The following is a 22,164-nucleotide window of genomic DNA, read 5'->3' as shown; positions in this document are numbered from 1 at the left end:
AGGGGAAATAAAAATTTTTCCCAACAAACAAAAACTTAAAGAATACAGCAACACAAAACCCAGGTTCAAGGAAATATTGAAAGGGCTTCTCTAAACCAAAAAGAAAGGAAGGAAAGGGAAGAAAAAAGAAAATTAAAAAAAAAAAAGAAGAAGAAGAAGAAGAGGAAGAACTAGGACTGAGGAAACCGCAATCAGAGAGCAGTCACTCAAATAAGCCAGCATACAGATTTAATCATGAACATGCTTCAAACAAAATAAAATTAAAAAGAAAAAAATAAAAAAGAGTCATCAAAACCATAAAATGTGGGCAAGGGATGTTAGGAAGTAAATAACCCTTTTTGTTTGTTTGTTTGTATGTTTCTCTTCTTGATTTTAACATAGTAATGAAGTGTTTGAACTTACAGGACCATCAGGCTAAAACACACAATTATGGGAAGGGGTTCGCATATTTAAAAAACAGGGCAACCACAAGCCAAAACCAAATATTGCATTTGCAAAAAATGAAAAAAAAAATACACTTAAGCAGCTAATAACAGGAGACCATCCAACCAAAGAAAAAAGAAAGGAAGAATGGAGAACCATAGAATCAACTGGAACACGAGGTTCAAATGGCAATAAATAATCATCTATCAATTATCACCTTAAATGTCAATGGACTGAATGCCCCAATCAAAAGGCACAGAGTGGCTGAGTGGATAAAAAGGCAAAAACCTTCAATATGCTGCCTACAAGAAACTCACCTTAGGACAAAAGATACATATAGATTGAAAGTGAAAGGGTGGGGAAAAATATTTCACGCCAATAGACATGACAGAAAAGCAGGAGTTGCAACACTCATATCAGACAAAATAGACTGTAAAACAAAAGACATAAAGAAAGACAAAGAAGGACACTATTTAATGATTAAGGGATCCATCCAAGGAGAGGATGTTACTATCATCACCATATATGCCCCAAATATAGGAGCACCCAGATACATACAACAAATATTAACAGACATCAAGGGAGATATTGATGAGAATACAATCATAGTAGGAGACCTTAATACCCCCCTCACATCAATGGACATATCCTCTAGACAGAAAACCAATAAAGCAACAGAGATCCTAAAGGAAACAATAGAAAAGTTAGACTTAATGGATATCTTCAGGACACTACATCCAAAAAAATCAGAATACACATTCTTCTCAAATGCTCATGGAACATTCTCAAGAATCGACCACATATTGGGACACAAAGCTAACCTCAATAAATTTAGCAGCATAGAAATTATCTCAAGTATCTTCTCTGACCACAAGGCCATGAAATTAGAAATCAACCATGGGAAAAGGAAAGAGAAAAAACCTACTACATGGAGACTAAACAACATGCTACTAAAAAACCAATGGGTCAATGAGGAAATCAAGAAGGAAATTAAAAACTACCTTGAAACAAATGATAATGAAGACACAACCTCTCAAAACCTATGGGATGCTGTGAAAGCAGTGCTCAGAGGGGAATTTATAGCAATACAGGCCTTTCTCAAAAAAGAAGAAAGATCCCAAATTGACAACTTAACCCTCCACCTAAATGAATTAGAAAAAGAAGAACAAAAAAGTCCTAAAGTCAGCAGAAGGAAGGAAATTATAAAGATCAAAGAAGAAATCAATAAAATAGAGACTCAAAAAACAATAGAGAAAATTAATAGAACCAAGAGCTGGTTCTTTGAAAAGGTGAACAAAATTGACAAGCCCCCGGCCAGACTCACTAAAAAGAGGAGAGAAAGAACCCAAGTAACCAAAATTAGAAATGAAAAAGGAGAAATCACAACGGATACAGCAGAAATACAAAAAACCATAAGAGAATACTATGAACAACTGTATGGCAACAGGTTTGACAATCTGGAAGAAATGGACAATTTTCTAGAATCTTACAGCCTGCCAAAACTGAATCAAGTAGAAACAGACCAACTGAACAGACCAATCACTAGAAATGAAATTGAAGAGGTCATAAAATCACTCCCTACAAATAAAAGTCCAGAGCCAGACAGCTTCACAGGTGAATTCTATCAAACATATAAAGAGGAATTGGTGCCCATCCTCCTTAAACTCTTTCAAAAGGTTGAAGAAGAAGGAATACTCCCAAAGATATTCTATGAGGCCACCGTCACCCTCATTCCAAAACCAGACAGATACCACCAAAAAAGAAAACTATCGGCCAGTATCATTGATGAATATAGATGCAAAAATTCTCAACAAAATCTTAGCCAACCGAATCCAACAACATACCAAAAAAATTATACACCATGACCAGGTTGGGTTCATCCCAGGTTAACAAGGATGGTTCAACATACGCAAATCAATCAGCATCACACACCACATTAACAAAGGAAAAGTCAAAAATCATATGATCATCTCAATAGACGCAGAAAAAGCATTTGACAAAGTCCAACATCCATTCATGATCAAGACCCTCGCCAAAGTGGGTATAGAGGGAACATTCCTGAATATAATCAAAGCCATTTATGAGAAACCCACAGCAAATATAATCCTCAATGGGGAAAAACTGAAAGCCTTCTCACTCAAATCTGGAACAAGACAGGGATGCCCACTCTCACCACTGCTCTTCAACATCGTTTTGGAAGTCCTGGCCACAGCAATTAGACAAACAAAAGAAATAAAAGGCATCCATATAGGAAGAGAAGAGATCAAACTGTCACTGTATGCAGATGACATGATACTATACATAGAAAACCCTAAGGACTCAACCCAGAAACTCCTTGAACTGATTAATAAATTCAGCAAAGTAGCAGGATATATGATTAACATTCAGAAGTCAGTTGCATTTCTGTATACCAGCAATGAAATATTAGAAAAGGAATACAAAAATACGATACCTTTTAAAATTGCACCTCACAAAATCAAATACATGGGAATACACCTGACCAAGGAGGTAAAGGACCTATATGCCGAGAACTATAAAACTTTAATCAAAGAAATCAAAGAAGATGGAAAGAAATGGAAAGACATTCCATGTTCCTGGATTGGAAAAATCAATATTGTGAAAATGGCCATACTACCCAAAGCAATCTACAGAGTCAATGCAATCCCTATCAAATTACCCATGACATTTTTCACAGAACTAGAACAAACAATCCAAACATTTATATGGAACAACAAAAGACCCAGAATCACCAAAGCAATCCTGAGAAACCAAAACCAAGCAGGAGGCATAACTCTCCCAGACTTCAAGAAATACTACAAAGCCACAGTCATCAAAACAGTGTGGTACTGGTACCAAAACAGACAGACAGACCAATGGAACAGAATAGAGAATCCGGAAATAAACCCTGACACCTATGGTCAATTAATCTTTGACAAGGGAGGCAAGAACATAAAATGGTAAAAGGAAAGTCTATTCAGCAAGCATTGTTGGGAAACCTGGACAGCAACATGCAAAGCAATGAAACTAGAACACACCCTCACACCATGCACCAAAATAAACTCCAAATGGCTGAAAGACTTAAATATACGACAGGACACCATCAAACTCCTAGAAGAAAACATAGGCAAAACACTCTCTGACATCAACATCATGAATATTTTCTCAGGTCAGTCTCCCAAAGCAATAGAAATTAGAGCAAAAATAAACCCATGGGACCTCATCAAACTGAAAAGCTTTTGCACAGCAAAGGAAACCAAAAAGAAAACAAAGAGACAACTTACAGAATGGGAGAAAATAGTTTCAAATGATGCAACTGACGAGGGCTTAATCTCTAGAATATATAAACAACTTATACAACCCAACAGCAAAAAAACCAATCAATCAATGGAAAAATGGGCAAAAGACCTGAATAGACATTTCTCCAAAGAAGATATACAGATGGCCAACAAACACATGAAAAAATGCTCAACATCGCTGACTATAAGAGAAATGCCAATCAAAACTACCATGAGATATCACCTCACACCAGTCAGAATGGCCATCATTAATAAATCCACAAATAACAAGTGCTGGAGGGGCTGTGGAGAAAAGGGAACCCTCCTGCACTGTTGGTGGGAATGTAAACTGGTACAGCCACTATGGAGAACAGTCTGGAGATACCTTAGAAATCTATACAAAGAACTTCCATATGACCCTGCAATCCCACTCTTGGGCATCTATCCGAACAAAACTCTACTTAAAAGAGACACATGCACCCGCATGTTCATTGCAGCACTATTCACAATAGCCAAGACATGGAAACAACCCAAATGTCCATCGACAGATGATTGGATTCGGAAGAGGTGGTATATATACACAATGGAATACTACTCAGCCATAAAAAGGAATGACATAATGCCATTTGCAGCAACATGGATGGAACTAGAGACTCTCATCCTGAGTGAAATGAGCCAGAAAGACAAAGACAAATACCATATGATATCACTTATAACTGGAATCTAATATCCAGCACAAATGAACATCTCCTCAGAAAAGAAAATCATGGACTTGGAGAAGAGACTTGTGGCTGCCTGATGGGAGGGGGAGGGAGTGGGAGGGATCGGGAGCTTGGGCTTATCAGACACAACTTAGAATAGATTTACAAGGAGATCCTGCTGAATATCATTGAGAACTATGTCTAGATACTCATGTTGCAACAGAAGAAAGGGTTGGGGGAAAAATGTAATTGTAATGTATACATGTAAGGATAACCTGACCCCCTTGCTGTACAGTGGGAAAATAAAAAAAAAAATCAACAATGAAAATGAACCACTCAATTTTAAAAAGGGGAGTAAAATATCTATACATTCTCTACACAAGATATATAGATGGCCAATATGCATATGAAAAAATGTTCAATATCATTGGTGACTAGAGAAATGCAAATTAGAACTGCAATGAGATATGGCTAAAATGAAAAGACCAACCATACCAAGTACTAGCAAGGATGCAGAGGAATTAGATAGAACTCTCATACACTGCTGTGGGAATGTAAAATAGTACAACCTCTTCCGAAAAAACAAATGTTAAATGTATACCTACCATATGATCCAGCCATCCTACTCCTAGGTATTTAATCAAGAGAAAGGCAAAAGCATATGTCCATAGGAACAGTTGTATGTGAAACAGTTGAAGCAGCTTTATTCATTAGCTCAAATCTGGAAACAACCCAAATGTCCATCAACAGGTGAATGGATAAACCAACTGTGGTATAGCCATATGGTTGATACACATAACAACAGGGATGGGTCTCAAATAATTATGCTGAGTGAAAGAAGATCACATTCCCCCAAAAAGAATATATGCTGTATGATTTCATTTATGTAAAATTACAGAAAATGAAATGATTCTATATTGTCAGAAAGCAGATCAGTGGTTGTCCGGGGACAATACAGAGGTGAGAAGGAAGGATTATTACAAAGGCACATGAAGAGACTTTTGGGGGTGATGGGTAAGCTTGCTATTTTGAGAGTGGTGATAGTTTCATGCTTGTATACATATGTTAAAACTTATCAAATTGTATACTTTAAATATGTACAGGTTGATGTATATTAAGGTATGCTATTAAGGTATAATGCTGATCTGTATAATGATAAGTTGGAGAGATAACTGAAGATTAAAAGGCAAGCTGCAGAACACTGCAGTCCTGTTTTTGCAAGAGAATAAATTCATGCGTATTCTTTTTTTTTGGGGGGGGGGGCTGCACCCACAGCATATGGAGGTTCCCAGGCTAGAGGTTGAATCAGGGCTGAAGCTGCCAGCCTATGCCACAGCCACATGGGATCCAAGCCACGTCTGTGACTTATATCACAGCTCATGGCAAGGCTGGATCCTTAACCCACTGAGTGAGGTCAGGGATGTAACCCGTGTCCTCATTGATGCTAGTCAGGTTCGTTAACCGCTCAGCCGTGACAGGAACTCCATTTTGTGTGTATTTTTTACGAAGAGGATGTGCAACTAAAAATAAGGGTACTATGCACCAAATGTTAACACAGAAAAAACACTGATTCAAAAATATTTGCAGAAGCCTATTTATTGACATGAAAAGATAGTCACAAAATACAGTTGGTGAGGGGAAAGGCAAGTCACAAAAACAGTACTTACAATATGACCTTGTTTTAGTTTCTTAACTGCTTAAAAATGTCAAAGCATACAACCCAATATTTTTACACACTTGGACATTCTCTTAGCCTAGATCAGGGGTTATAATTCCTACCATTAGTCAGAAAACACAGCTATAGCCCAAAAGTCCCTAGATTGAGGCAGCAGCTTCTCTCCTAGCTTTCCTGTTTTGTGTTGCTGAAGCTGCAGTTCTGGGCTCAATCTCCCCCAGATAAGTTTACCCAGTACAGATTTGGCTGGTACAAATGCAGAGAGCAGGCTTGCCTACTAGTAAAAGACAGAACTTTTTAGCTTTTCATATGACACAGAGAAGAATAAATTACAAAGGGTAAACAAATTAAGGTATGGTTTTGCAAGGAGGAAGAACGCAATTGTCAAGTGTATGGTATGAAACAATGTACACAATGATTCCAGTTCTTTGGGGAAAAAGTACATACAGATTAGGAAAAATATATAACAAATTTCAGTTGTTTGACACCAAATCCACATCTCATTCATTCAGCAGTTTTCGGTACCTACTGTTTCCCAGACACTGCCAATTAAAATCCATAACTCATCCCAGACTTTTCTTCTGACTCCCAGCAAGGCATAGCCAAATGCCTAATGGACATGTGCATTTAGAGGAAGTTAAGACTTGCAAGACTGGCAGGGATATTTTCTACAGCAAAACTGAATCGTTAAAACCAGTGTGTGAACTTCGAAGGCTACCACGTAAAAAAGTGGGAGAGAACTATAAGGTAGGGTAATGAGAGTGGATTTTGGTATCTGAAAAAACAGCTATGCCACCTGTCTGCTGTGGGAAGCTAGGACAAAGTATTTAACCTTCCTAATTCTCACTGGAGGTAATTCAGTACAATGAGTTATCATCATTAAAAAAAATACCAGTACCTAACTTGGAGGACCATTATTGAGAAGAAGAAACCTATCAAATACAGTGCCATCACAACAGTATCTCACTTAAGAGTAGGTACTCAGGAAATATTTCCTCACTATACCTAACTCCTCTCTCTTTTACAAGATGAAACTTGACATAGATGAAATTGCCTAACAATGTAAGAGTTATAAATGCAGCAGCAAAATAAAAAATGAGTATTACATTTTATCTGAGATTCAGGGCCATTTGTGTGTTGTAGAATGAGTTATCTGATGCAGGTAGAATGGGGGAAAACATTAATTCCTTTTACATTAAACAGCCTGTAGCAGCCCTGCCTTCTTTACATACTGAGAGTGCACATTTAGCAATGAGTGTGTATGTGTATACATATATATACGAATATATGTGTACTGTTAGATATCTTTTTGTATAGATATGCCTTATTTCTGCAACTAGATTATAACTAGATATTTTCTTTGAATATTTTAACCACTTTAACCACTTGAAGCCACAAATGGATCTAAGCAGATACTAATGAATAAGTCAGCTTACTTACGATGCACCCACCAGTTTGCTATCTTCTTAAAATGTTAAAAAGCACCCCATTCACACAAGACAATAACAGATGTTTTCAACTCACAATGAAATATTAATTTGATACCCCCAAATGGTCTAGCTCAGACCTAGACTGTCACAGATAATATTGTGCTAAAGACATAATTTATAATGCACATCACACACTGCAATAATCAAAACATTATGCATGGTTCTTTGGAAACAAACAGCCTTTTAGTTTGGAGATTGCTGAAAGGGATCGCTCTTATTTCTAGCTCATTTTACATTGTTTCAATAATCACTTTAACTTCACGGAAAATGGCCATGAGTGTATTATAACTCAAGTGATCAACAACTACAATAGAGCCCTTTCTGATATGTTCCTTTATGTTGATAAATATGGCCACAGCGCTAACGAGATTGGCTTTTGCCTCTTTCTGGTTAAAGATGAGTTTTAATGCTGCTAATGCCTTTGTATTGATCATGTCCCTGGCTGCAGTTGGATTTTCAGACATATTCAAAAGTACTTTCAAAACAAGATTTCTGGTTTTACGATTTCCCAGGGACAGCAAATTGAAAAGCTCTGAAAAGTAATTGGCAACAATGTGGTGATGGTTAGAATCAGTAGTCAGTTGCCCTAGTATCTTTAATCCAGATTGCTGTCCAGGTGAGTTCAAAGGAAAAGACATGGTTTCCTTACACATATGCTTAACGTGTAATTCAACCTTGCGTTGTCTTTCATCCCCAGAGGGGGTATTCAGAGTAATTACAGCCTTTTTTCTCATTTCAGAGGAAGGAAAACTGAGCAAGCTTTCAACAAGTGTCACTACACCCACTTCATTAATGAACTCTTGGGCAAACGGATGAACATTAATGATCCCCATTGCAATTTGAGCTATTTTATGAATGAGAGGATCAGTAGTTGACTTAAGTAAGGTAACAAGTTTTTCAAACTCCTCAGAATCCATGTAGCATTCCATTTTGCAAGGGCAAGCAAATGGCTTAATCCCATTCACCTCCCTGATCCTGATTTGGCGTCTAATCTCCTCTATGGTCTGGATGCAAGGGTCAGAACCAAATGGGTACTCGGGGACAGACTGTGAGCATGAGGCAGTGCTCCTAGAAGGGCCTGCTGTGGCCGCAGGCAAAGAGTGGGTGTTTTCCTCAGCTGAGGCCAGGACAATATATGAAGGAGGCTTTGCTTCAGATTGGGCTTGGGATCTAAAGCCTAACACTGCTGGAGTTACAGCAGGGGCTTTGGGCCAGATAGTTACCTCAGACCAGTCCTTGGGCCTATCTTTTTCATTAATTTCATCCACAGGCTGGGGCTTAATTATCCTGCTCACAGGTCTAGGGTTAGGGTCAAAACTAGTTTCATCGCCATCCCAAAACCAGTTCCCAATAACGTTTTCTTCCTCCTCCTCCTCAGCCCCTGGCTTAGCCTTGCAGGTGGCCCCAGCCACAGGCTCTAACTTCTCAGCACAGGACAGGGGCCCAGTATCAGCTTTACCTTCATCCTTAGCGCTGAAACCATTACTAGCTTCTCCTCCATTCTGGGATGAGGAACCAACACTGGCCTCTTCCCCAGCCCGGGGCTGGGTATCAATACCAGTCTTATCTTTACGTGTAGACCTGGATTCAGCACTAGCCTTAACTACAGAACAAGAAGATCTAGTTGCTTCATCTTCAGCTTTAGGACTGATATCTGCCAAGACTCCTTCCTTCATCTCACTAACAACCTTGTTCTTAGATGCTGCCTTCATCTCTGCCACTGCATCTTCCTGGGACCCTGCCTTGGCTACTGCTTTGGCCTGGGTCTTGGGTACAGATCTGACTACACCAGTAGCCTCCTTCTTTGCTTCAGCTTCTACACCAGCCCTTTTTTCAGTTTTGGCCTTCTTTTTATTCTCATTTTTCCTACTTCTATTCTTTTTACTTGCATTCTTAACCCCAGTCATGGTTGAAGCCCAGTTATACAGATAGCTCTATACAGTCTTGGCCTTGATTCTCAATGTGTCCCAGGTCACTGTCTTAATACTCTTTCGCTGGGTTGAAGGTGATGATCTTCTGTCACTCCAAAGCCAGCACAGCCACCACAGCAGAGAGACCTGAGGTAGAAGAGGGAAATGGGCTTTAAGTCTTTTCCAACTGTGCCTCTTTATGCAGACAGTCAAACAGGACATGACAGAGTAGAGATGGACTGTGTGGTAGGACAAATGGAAGAGTAGAAAACTCTGCCACCTCATTTTATTCCTCCCAAGTAACACCCAACAATGCCCTGCCCAGGCACTTCCATAATCTTTCTCTGTATCAAATAGGAGCAGAGATGATGGGAAAGCTTGGAGAAAGTGAGAGAGGCTAAGGAGTGTCCAGCACCTTTGGTATATACCACTACACTCTATAGGTCTATCCAGGTAGCCTCTTACCAACCTGCACTGATCTGGCGCAATTTTCTCCCCCTTTCTTGCTTCCAGTATTGATAACTCTTACAGCCAACTCACAGGCAAACCTATGTAAAGAAACACAGGAAGGAATAGAATTTTAAGTATTTGGTAAACAGACATGCTCTCTGACTTCTAAACCCAAGACCTTGCCTTTCCAAATCTGGAGCTTTGTTAATATAATCTTTCGGCATCCTTGGTTCTCCTCATGGCTTCCTCCCCCACTTACCCTATAGGCAAAATCCTAGCCCAACCTGGCCCTATTTCCTATACATAAATGTGACTGCAGAGGTGTATGGAAAGTTGGAAGACAATGGCTCCAAGACATGATCTGGTCTTACTCACTTCGCAGCAGCCAATTCCCATTTCCAATTAACATGGGTGCTCAAGTTCACACTCACCTTGGACCCAAATGAATAGCTTTCGTCCTCTTTCTTAATCAAAGTCAAAGTGATCAGCTATGTGCAGTTTTCTACAGGCCTCTATAAAGGAACAAACCTATGGATAAACAAAAAGGCAGAGGAGAGAAAACAGAAGCAACTGAGATGGCCCAACATCCATGACAAGTGCTACAACAGACGCTTATGTATATTCAAGGCCATGTTAAATGTCTTCCCACCCTGTCTGTTCCTCCCACATGATTCCCCAAAGACCTGCAGCTCGTCTATTTACACCTCCTCCCAACCCTGAAGTCAGTCATTTTTCCCTGGCAGAGGCCACACCTCTTTCCTTGAACAAAAATGTGAGGTGCAATAGAGTGCGCAGTGGAACAGAGGCAACTGCGTTTAGAAGGCAGGCAGTGAAGATAATGGAAACTATTATTTCAATACAATCTTGCATGCCCCTGCCTTTTCCCCTTCCCCACACATACATAGTTTCTACCTCATTCACCACCTAGGCCGGCCAGCCTATATAGCAGGAGTCCTCAGGAGGTGCTATTTTTCCCACCGCAGAACAATCCACTAACTGGAGAAGAGTCAAACCCTACAGAAAGAGGGGATTCAGCAAAATGCCAAGAGAATATGTTGACGTTGGCAGAAAAATATCAGGTTAATGGACAGATTCCCAGAATTCAGGTCCTAAAACCTCCTTTTCAAGAGTCAGGAAATAAGTAAATAAATGTGTCCCACTTCTCACAAATTCTCAGATATCATCCTTCAGGAACTCCACAAAATCTTCTGTGCGACTGCTTCTCCACCAAAATGAGAGGGGCTAAGGGGTATATGAGGTTTGGGTTTTCAGATTAACGTCAAGAGTTCTAAATTGACCCTTCAGAAAATTTTCTTCTCTATTCTGAAGAGCCATTCCCACAACTCAACATGTTAAGGGGCTAGGATGTTGAGAAAACATATTCCAAACGAGGAATACCACGTTATTTATTTACATGGATCCTTCTTGGAAAATCAATTAATTCCTCACCCTGTCATTTGCTTTCATTTAATTGGGTACAAGATCTAAACATGGAGGACAATAAAACTGCTGTATTACGAGGCACATAAATTTGTCATTTTCATGTCTTCATAATTTACCTGCTCAGTTCCGCTTACGCCGAATGTGCCAGAGCTACCGCGCAGATTGGAGACTCTGGCATCAGAAAGGCGCCTGTGGGAAGGGACAGCACCCGGGACGCGGGGCCCCACTGGCCCCTTTGCAGAACCAGGGCCGGGGACAGCCGCCGCCCCTGCCCCCCCACTTCTGCACTCAGCTCGCACCACCACCACCGCCCCAGCCCCTGAGGCCTCCTCATCCCAGATCCCCTCCGCCATTTCTCCCGCAGCAGCCTCCCTCACAGCCCTCGCCCCGCACAGGCACCGTCGAAGGCGGGGCGCGGGCACCTGGAAAGTCCCCCGCGGAGCAGCACAGCCGTTCGCCTACCGAGGACCCCGGGGAGTCTCAGCGGACAGAACCCCCGATTCCGGCCCGCTCCGCGTCGGTCGTCGCCTCCTCTGCGCCAGGGGTCCCCCGGCGCTGCGCACCTCTCCCAGGGACCCGCTCCGACCAGGTCGCCTCCCCCTCGCCAGGCGGCCGGGGTCCGCGGGGCAGGTTGCGACCTGGTCGTCGCCCCCCACGACACCCCCACGTGCCTTCACAGGCTCAGGGCCCGGTGGTCGGCCTCCCCCTCTTGTCGCAGCTGCTCACTCGGATTCCCACCGCTCTCCGTGCGCTCAGAATGCCAAAGAGGCGTCCCGCCCCCCGCGCCGCTGCGCCAAACCGGCCAGGGGCTGCGCAGGCTGCGGCACCAACCGCTCGCGGCGAGGGTGTCGGGAAGGGGGGCGGAGGGATACGGCACGAATGGGCTCGGCGCCCCCTCCCAGGCCCACCGTAGTTCCGACCCAGAGGGGGCGGGGCCGGGAGGAGCCCCAGGCGGAGGGGCGGGGCCTCGCCAGCCCGCCCAGCCAGCGCTCCCCGCCGCCCCCCCGGGTGGCGACCCCCCCAACTTCTGACACCGCAGTGTGTGGGGCGGTGGGCGCTCTGCGGTGGGGGCCAGGGTCGGGAGGTCGGGAGGGGCCGCGCTGGGGGAGCTGCGGATGGATACAGACCGCCCCTCGGTGGGTGTGTGCGAGCACCCCCAGACTGCTCGGTGTCCGCCCCCCTCCCGTCCCCCTGCGCGCCCGCCATCCTTCCTGGGCGCCGCTGGGAGAGGGGCTGTGGGGGCGGCCCTCCCCCGTTCTGCTTCCCACCTTCAAGGGCCAAGGTCGGGAGGAAGGTGTGGGAGGGGGCGCCCAGGGAGGCGCGTCCACCGCCCCTCTTCTGAAGGAAGGCAGCCCTAGCCCTCTGGACTGAGGACACAACCACTTGTCTGCGCCAGTGGCAGTGGCGTCATTCTTTCTGCCACACTGCTGTTTTCGCATTCGCACTGGTAACGCACTTTTGCTATTTCGCCATCCCACAGTTGCCCAGCAAAGAGGGCCTTTCCCTGTCAGGACCCGCACCCGCTCAGACAATCCTCCCTCTGTCACCCCAGAGCCAGGTGTCAGGCACCAGGTAGGGCCGCTCCTGGCTCCTCTTCCTGGGTTCTGCCAGGTCCTGTGTTGCAATGGCTTCCAAGTTCTCACTGTCTTTGGCAGGGTGGGAATGGGGCACGGATGAGAACCAATTTGGAGCTCAGACACTTGCCATACACACCAGTCTAGTTTTATCCCTGAGGGCTATTAACATATTAATAGCACTTTTTTTTTTCTTTTTCTTCTCAGGGCCACACCTGTGGCACATGGAAGTTCCTAGGCTAGGGGTCGAATCCAAGCTGCAGCTGCCAACCTACACCACACCACCAGACCCAAGCCACATCTTGTGGCAACACCTGGCAACACCAGATCCTTAACCCACTGAGTGAGGCCAGGGATGGAACCCGCATCCTCTCAGACACTATGTCAGGTTCTTAACCCACTGAGCCACAACAGGAACACCTAATCATACTTATTTAATTCCCTGTCTGATAATCCCCAAATCTGTATTATATCTGAGCCCGATTGTGATTCTTTGTATCTTAAACAATGCTTTTCCTTATCTCTTAGTACAATTATAATTTTGTGTTGAAAGCTGTATATGATGTGTTGGGTAATAGGAACTGAGTTGAACAGATCTGTAGTGAGAGGTTTTATTTTAAGCTGGTTAGCCGCCGGCTGTGTAATATTTGTCGTAGCTGTTGGTGCCAGAGTCTTCAAATTCTTCTGGAGTATTGATTTTGTCCCTTCTCTTAACTCTGGGCTTCACTAATAATTAAGTCCTGCAGAGAGTCTGCATCTTGCAACTCTTTTAGCTGCAGTCCACTGTTGCTATACTGGAGGCCTGTTAGCATGTGGAAAACAGGAACTGTTCGATAATCTTATGGTTAAATTCCAGTCTTTGGTGGGTCTACGTCTCTAGACTGTGACCTTCACAAGTGTTACTTTAGCTTCCTTCTCCCCTTTACAGAAGAATGGAAGGCTAGAGTTAGCTGGGTAGGAGGAATGCAGTTCCTTTAGCTGGGATAAGGCTCTGGGAAAGTCTTTTCCATTGGAGAGTGGGCCTTTTTTATGGAGAAGATTCTGGAGTGTATTTTGGGACAGTGCACTTCCCCTCCCACTGCCAGAGCCATGAGATCTTTCTTGGAGTTCCTGGAGGTAAAGCTCATTACACCTCTAAGACTACAGGTCCCTAGGGGTTTCTCACTCTCATACTATTCCACCCTATCTCTAGCAATTTCTCTGTTCCCCCTTAAGTGTTCTTATTTACATCTCTAGCAGTTTCTGCTCTATGTAAAGAGAGATAGGATGTGAAATTCTGGATTTGTATTTTTCTCCAGAATTTGGCGTGGCCATTTGCCCTATGACCTCAGTTTTCTTATGGGCCCAAGATAAATCATTGATTCTCAGTTTATTCAGCATTTTTTCCAGTTATAGGTACAGGAGCAGTGATTTCCAAGCTCTTTACATGTCAGAGCTGAAACTGGAAGTGTGGCCTACAGATTTGAACAGGGTAGCTAAAGACCAATGAACACAGCTTTTGTCCTCTTGTTTTCAGCTGAACTTCAGATCTGGGAATAAAGTTGCCCTTGAAAACCTAGCTTCTCCATAAATATTTACTCCCCCTCCACATATAGAAAATTTATGTGACTACCTGCACCTGGTATCTCAGCCCCCAAATTCTTAATGTAGAGTACAGATTAGAATTTAGACTTCCTGAATCAAAGGTCCTAGTGGTGAGGTCTGAGCAACTGTCACTTAACCCCAGGAGAAAAGTCATCTCTGTTACCACCACAACCATCAAGAGGCAGTGCACTATACTATTATGTGCTTGCTTGAACTAGAGTGACCAGGTTCTGAGCCTTGGACACACTTTCTAAAAGGAGTCTACATGGTAGAGTAGGAACTCTCTATTCTGGAACTTCGCCAGACTTCAGAGCCATGCAGTCCAAAGTTTGAACGGAGACTTTACCACTATTTGTGTCACTTTGGAAAATGTACTTCATGGTCTTATAACTCAGTTACCATCCCTCAACAGTAATAACTACTTCATAGGATTCTTGTGCACACTAAATGAGAAACTGATATTCTGGAGTTCCCGTCGTGGCGCAGTGGTTAACGAATCCGACTAGGAACCATGAGGTTGAGGGTTCAATCCCTGCCCTTGCTCAGTGGGTTAACGATCCGGCGTTGCCGTGAGCTGTGGTGTAGGTTGCAGACGCGGCTCGGATCCCGCGTTGCTGTGGCTCTGGCGTAGGCCGGTGGCTATGGCTCCGATTGGACCCCTAGCCTGGGAACCTCCATATGCCGCGGGAGCGGCCCAAGAAATAGCAACAACAACAACAAAAAAGACCAAAAAAAAAAAAAAAAAAAAAAAAAGAAACTGATATTCTGAAATATCTGCATGTATCAGGTCTTTCTATTTCCTTTTTTGTTTTTGTTTTTAGGGCTGCACCTGTGGCATATGGAAGTTCCCAGGCTGCGGGTCAAATTGGAACTGCAGCTGCAGGCCTACATCACCACAGCCATGGCAACACCAGATCCAAGATGGGTCTACAACCTACACCACAGCTCGTGGCAGTGCCAGATCCTTTAACCCACTGAGTGGTGCCAGGGATGGAGCCCAAATCCTCATGGATACTAATCAGGTTCTTAACCCACTGAGCCACAAATAGAGGGAACTCCTCTATTTCCTTTTAAAACTGTGATCAGTCATAATATGGGGTGGGCTGGCGAAAGCAGTAAGAGTGGAGGCTAACTCTGTGGTGGCATTTAGAGATTATAATGGCTAAGATATTGCTACTGTGTTCTTTGTCACTATAACCTCGGTGCTTTGTATACTCTGTGTTGTCTAACATAACCCCCGACTAAAAGAACATCACTTTTGTGTAAGTATGCCTCCCTCCTCCTTGTAGTGATGTACCACAGGGAAGCCGATCCTGATTCCAGAGGTGAGTCTGCTTGTCTAGGGATAGTCCATCCCCTGGGTGCTCTCGTTCCAGAAGGGGTGGTGATATAACTCTGCCCAGTGAGACATGAAGAGAAGATTGCAGAAGGACTTCTGGGGAAAGTGTCCTCACTTATAAGAAAAGGCCATGAGTAAAGATGTCTCCTTTCCTTCCTTGGAAAGCTGCGTGACTCTTGCAGCATCAAGTTTCCAGACTTAGGATGGAAGTTAACATTGTGAATGACAGAAGGAAGAGATGGAAAAAAGCTGAGTCCTTACCTGGATCAAACAATCATCAAGGCTGCCCTGCCTCAGTACTTGCAATCTGTGGACAATAAATTTCCACATAACATTAGTTTTAGTTGAGTTCCTTGTTGTATGGAATAATCCTAAATGATATATATGCTCAGGCACAAAACAACTCTTCAATGAGTAATGTTTCCTGACTTTTTTCTGTCAGTAAGCACCTACCTCTTAAACCCAGGGCAGAACTCATATTTCCATGAGTCCCCATTGTGGTGCAGCAGAAACGAATCCAACTAGGAACCATGAGATTGAGGGTTCGATCCCTGGCTTCACTCAGTGGGTTAAGGATCCGGCATTGCCACGAGCTGTTGTGTAGGTCGCAGATGTGGCTCGGATCCTGCATTGCTGTGGCTAGTGTAGGCCAACGGCTGTAGCTCCGATTAGACCCCTAGCCTGGGAACCTCCATATGCTGCGGTGTGACCCTAAAAAGCAGAAAAAGAAAAAGAAAGGAGAAATGTAGATTCTAAACGTCTTGCCTAAAGATTGCAAGAGGTCTGACAACTGTGATTGGCTTCTGTTCTAGATTGAAAAGGAAAGTTTCAGGTAGAAAACCCAAACCATACTTATCTAGGGGGTTCAGAGGTATATTAAATACTTGAGCTCACTCAGAGATAAGCCTAGCTTCAGTTCAGAGTCATTGTGTGAAAGTGCACCCATGTGAAATATCCACAGTATAAAAACATCAAAGGCTATCTGCTTTCTATTCAGAGGACTGTACTGAGTTTGAGAAAGATAAATTCAGAGTGTCAACAGTCGGAAAGGTTTGGTTAACTTTCCCCAGGTACACTGCACTAAGCAACACAGGTATAAAAAGAGGTGGGTATTTGGGATTTGTCAAGAGCTGGGATTTTTGCCAAGAGAGTGGAGCCAGGCACTAGAGGATGAGGTAGGAGAGCAGTAAGAATCATGGCCCATGATGGACCACTAAACTGGGAAGGAAGGAAAAGCTGGAGTATCCTCATTTACAGTTAGAAGGGAATAAGGAACAAGTTTATGATGAATAAAGTACTTTGCTACAAGATGTAAGGAGGAGAAAATCTGATGATGAAGAGTGATAGTGATGATGGCAGCTTTTAGTGATAATTAGCACTAGAGGGATATAGATGTAGCATAGTGGTAACACACACTCACTCCATATTCACACTACAAAGGTTTGAATCTCAGCTTCACTGCTAATCAAATCAAGCTCTGCTAACTGAGCTTGCCAAGTTAGCAGTGTACACCTCAGCTTCCTCATGTGTAGAATGGAGACAATAATAGCATCTATTCAATAAGTTTATTTTGATGATTAAATACATTAATATATTTATAACTCTTATAAGAGTATCTGTCATTTATAAAGTATTCACTGATTATTAATATTAACAGTAAGTACAGTCACCTTTCCATATCCTTGAGTTCTGCATCCACAGATTCAACCAAATATTCAAAAATATTTGAAACAAAGAATTCCAGAAAGTTTCAGAAATCAAAACTTTAAGTTGCCACACACTAGCAACTATTTACATAGCATTTACATTCACATAGAATTTACACTGTATTAGGTATTTTAAGTAATCTAGAGATGATTTAATGTATACAGGAAGGAGTTCCTGCTGTGGTTTAAGAATTTGACTGCAGCAGCTCCAGTGCTGTGGAGGGCACAGGTTTCACCCAATGCAGCGGATTAAAGGATCTGATGTTGCCACAGCTGCAGTGTAAATCGCAGCTATGGCTTGGATTCCATCCCTGGCCCAGAAACTTCCATATGCCATGGGTGCAGCCATAAAAAATAAACAAGCAAAGTATTGGGAAGATGTGCACAGGTTATGTGCAAATAACATGCCATTTTATATAAGGGACTTAAGCATCTGCGGATTTTTGTATCTGTGGGTGATCCTGGAACCAATACCCCTTGGATACAGATGGAGGACCATATTATGAAAAGTAGTAAAAGGCTCAGGCATTGTGGTCAGACGGGTTTGATTCACACTTCAAGAGTCCAAGTTTCTTCCTCTATGCTCCCTGCCCCTCATCACTAGTTCTGTCTCATTCATAAAAAAAAAAAAAAAAGACTCCAGTATAAAGAAGTAAACGCCAAAGTAGGGGTGAATAAAATACTGTGTAAGTAAGTACATAGGATGGAGGAATTACTTCCTACCAAGGGGCCAAGAGTCAGGAGGAGAGTATCAAAAAGACTTCCAATGGCCCTGGCATTTGAGCTGAGCCTAAAAGGATGACTATGTTTCCCATGAGCAAGGAAGGGTGTGAGTGCACTAGAAATTAAGGGAACAGCCTGGGGAAACACACAGAAGTAATAGTAAAGCACAGAGCATAGTTTGATTGGGAAATAGTAGATAATCCAATGTGACTTGAGTGCAGGCAAAGTGAAGCAGGGCTTGGACTATTGCCTCCTTAAATTGTGTCTTTATCTCATTCTAGTCTTGGCCTTGACTTGGAAGAATGTTTAGAAATGGAAATGGAAAGGTAGAATCATATGGAAGGGTTCAGGGCCTTGAAACCCTCCATAGGAATCTGATAGTATTTTATAGATGAGATCCCACTGAAAATTGCTTTTGTGAAACTGGGATGGAGTAGAGGGTCAGCTGTGCTGTAAGAAGATCCCTTTCTTTCATCCATGTTTGGACAGATGACAGATCTACTCTAATTTTATCCCCAGGCATTAACGTTGTAGGTCAAGTGGCATCTGAACAGGCCCTGATATTTATTACATGAGCTAGCCCATAATATTTATCCAGAAAGGGGATAGAAACAAAAGGGCTATATGTGTGTTGAGGTATTTACTTCAACTACATTCCCAGGAAGAAATTGAGGGATGATTTTGGCCCTTATAAGTGCGGCCTAAGGAGTGATCAGAACAGAGATAATCATCTTCATGCATGGAGACACACACACACACTTACCCTGTCCACAGACGTGAATCTGCCCTGGGATGCAAGTGGGACTTAGAGATATCTGGCCAGGCCACCTTGTGAAGTTCCCCAAATATAAATGCAGCACCACCAACAAGAAATCTAGGCTGAGGGAACTCTGATAAGAAAAAAACAGAGAGAACTTTAATAATCATCTAAATCGCAGACCTACGCCACAACATATGCTGCTTTGCGCCCCCCCCATAATACACTGGTGGGCTCTGCCTCCTTCATTTTAATTTGTTTCTGTCTGATGCATTGGATCAGAGGCAGGTTTACAGATTTTAATCTGACATCAATTCTTGGGCACCAGTTACCTGGAGTTAGCATCAGATACCACAGGTTTAAAGGTGCAGTCCCGAACAAAACTGCCCCCACTTGAGATCAGATGCCAGTTACAAGTCTTGAGGGGCCTCCCATACTTCTGACTCACCAGTTATAAATTTAAGGGTTCCCATCAACCCCTCAAGTTTGATAATTTACTAGAACAACTCATAGAACTCACTAAAAGTACTGTATGTAGAATTATAGTTTTACTACAAGGTATCACATAGGACAAGGTCTGGGAGGGTTTTAGACATACAGCTTCCATGCCCTCTTCCCATAGATTCAGGGCAGCACCTCCTTCCCTGGATTATCAGTGTGCCTACCAACTAGGAAGAGGTTTCCATTACTTAGGCATGATTGATTAAATCAATGATCATATGACTGAACCCCAAATCTAGTCCTCCTCCAGCTCTAGAATTCCTGCTGGCCTCAAGTTCCAACACTAATCATGTGGTTGGCCCTTCTGGTGACCAGTCCATATCCTGAAGCTAAGGACCCACCACAGTCCATTTGTTAGCATAAAAAAAGATATTCTTAGTGCTCGAGAAATTTCAAGGTTTTTTTTTGGCCATGCACTTAGCATGCAGAAGTTCACCAGCCAGGGATCAAACCCATGCGACAGATGTAACCAGAGCCACAGCAGTGACAACACCAAATCCTTAACCCACTGAGCCACCAGGGAACTCCTCAAGGTTTTTTCAAGCTCTGGGCCAGGACAAGGACAAAAGTTAGATGTGTTCTTTCTTATGTCATGCGATGTTTGAGGTGTTTTGTCAAACTCTTAAAAACACATAGACAAGAGACAACAAAGCTTGAGGGGGAAAGCCATCATCTAAACACTGGTCCCCATACTTATATTACCCAAATTCTGGAGAGTGGGGGCAAGAGAATAATTAACAAAGGAGGCAAGGGGTAAGAGAGGTGGAGGTAGTCTTAAGGCCCGAATCTCTGTAATTTAACCACATGCTCACTGCTCAATTCTAGCTTTTAAATGAAAATATGGGAGTTCCTGTCATGGCTCAGTGGAAACCAATCTGACTAGCATCCATGAGGATGCAGGTTCAATCCCTGGCTTCGATCAGTGGGTTAAGGATATGGCATTGTTGTGAGCTGTAGTGTAGGTCGCAGACGTGGTTTGGATCCTGCATTGCTGTGGCGTAGGCTGGCGGCTACAACTCTGGTTCCAGCCCTAGCCTGGGAACCTCCATATGCTGCAGGTGCAGCCCTAAAAAGAAAAAAAAAAGTAAATAGGAGGGCCTTGAAGTAGTGTTACCACATAGTTTCAACTCTATACTGAGTATAAAAATATAAGTGGACTTAGGAAAATTCATTACTCAGTGACACTTGGCTAAACTACCTCGGTATCCAGTGTATGTGAGGGTTGCGGTGGGGATATGAAGTTAGGAAGAGGACAAGGACTTACCAAGGGCTGCTACTTAGGATAAGACCAGAGGAACAAGTCCTAAGAAGTGGGCAGAGAGCAAAACACAAGGAAGAAAGCAAAGCGTCTTCAGAGGAGCACATGTGAGACCATCCATAAAGAAGTTTCCATACGTCGTTCCCAGAAAATCCCTACTCTGAGGCCCACGACAGTTAGCAGGAGAGAGCCTCCATGGAGCAGCAGCTTTTGTGTTCCTAGATAGTAGGGAGCTGCTGCCTGGGGCTCAGATCCAGGAATCATCTTGGGAGTTAAGAAGCTTGGCAGTATCCCAAAGAGAAATCCTCTGTGAAGGGCCTAAAGCATCTGGATTTCCTCTCCCTGAGTTTGCTCTCTCCCCTTCCCTAGAGCTGCCCAGATTGTGGTTCATTCCTCTCTTTCCTCTCTTGCAGCTCCAGGCATCTGGAGCCTTGGAGCCACTCGGCCCCACCCCTTTTTGAGCTGGTCTCAGCAATCCTCATCATCTGGAAAAGGCAAACAGAGAGTGAGTGCCAACTAAGGGGTAGAAAGAGAGTGTAGTTCACAGTTCCTATCCTCACACCTGCCCTTTCAGATCTAGGGCCATGGGCGTTCACGAATTGTCACCTCACCGTTTCCTCAGTGTGGGCTTCCCTGAAGCTAACTGCCTCCATGTGTCCACCTTCCCCACCGACACAGAGACTCAGAGCCACGCATCGGTGGGCGGGGAGCCTGGGTGGGGGTAGGGGCGTTCAGAGGGCAGGAGGAGAGGGAGGATGCATGGCACTTCCCGCACCCGGATCTAGTCTCAGCCGCCACCTCCCACCGATGCCATTTTCCGGCCTCGAACCCATCTCCTCCAACAGCGACCCCTGCTCCTCTCCACGTACGCCTTCCTCAGGATGACTTCCTGCCTCTGGAGCTCCTGGACAATAACAGACCCTGGCTAAGGCGCTCGCGATTGGCTGAGGGATAGTGTCCTCCCCCAACAAATGCCGTTAATTCTGGGCGCCTGAGGGGCTAGTTTTCAGGCCACTGCAGCAAGGACAGACACCCACCGAGCCAGCCACCCCCATTGCATCCTACCGCTCCTTCCACGGCCATCCGTCCGTCAATCGTCAGGCTTAAGTCTTTCCTGTCCCTGTTCAGCGCGACACACCTCTACGCCGGTCCCAACAAGGGCGCGGTCACGTGACCCGCCGTCAGCCCCACGTGACCGCGCACCCCGCTGGTGTGCCGCAGGGCTGCGGCCTGGATGGCAAGGTCTCCTCCTGCCTCTGGGGCTGAGCCCCTTGCTGGAACTATCTGACGCTCCCGACCCTGGTGAAGATAAGAGACCTGCAAGGAAGGCTGCACTTGCAGCCATCACTTCCACC

At 43.9% G+C, this 22,164-nt stretch overlaps 1 protein-coding gene across 35 annotated transcripts; it reads right to left on the bottom strand.

The window, feature by feature from the left end:
* Positions 1-5,979: 5,979 nt before the first annotated feature.
* On the bottom strand, positions 5,980-21,956 carry GPRASP3 (G protein-coupled receptor associated sorting protein family member 3). 35 transcript variants are annotated; one of them, XM_085006924.1, is made up of 8 exons: positions 21,847-21,956; positions 20,816-21,294; positions 19,057-19,183; positions 16,126-16,171; positions 10,837-10,938; positions 10,356-10,452; positions 9,944-10,022; positions 5,980-9,621 (listed from the first exon to the last, which is right to left on the bottom strand). In XM_085006924.1, the coding sequence occupies exon 8, from the start codon at positions 9,469-9,471 to the stop codon at positions 7,795-7,797; it is 1,677 nt and encodes a 558-aa protein (XP_084863050.1). In that variant the 5' UTR covers positions 9,472-9,621; positions 9,944-10,022; positions 10,356-10,452; positions 10,837-10,938; positions 16,126-16,171; positions 19,057-19,183; positions 20,816-21,294; positions 21,847-21,956; the 3' UTR covers positions 5,980-7,794. The 35 variants fall into 35 exon arrangements, with proteins under 35 accessions (XP_084863050.1, XP_084863070.1, XP_084863052.1 ...); XM_085006944.1 differs by having other exon boundaries at positions 10,356-10,436; XM_085006926.1 differs by having other exon boundaries at positions 20,816-20,854.
* Between the last annotated feature and the right edge of the window lie 208 nt (positions 21,957-22,164).

This window comes from Sus scrofa, chromosome X (genome assembly GCF_054392235.1).
Source record: "Sus scrofa isolate SSC_HxYL_T2T_F1_AM1 chromosome X, Sscrofa_HxYL_maternal_Yorkshire_Landrace_v2.0, whole genome shotgun sequence".
In the NCBI taxonomy this organism is placed as follows: Eukaryota; Metazoa; Chordata; class Mammalia; order Artiodactyla; family Suidae; genus Sus; species Sus scrofa.
Note: the sequence above shows the minus strand (reverse complement) of the source record. Positions and strands in the feature narration are given on the sequence as shown.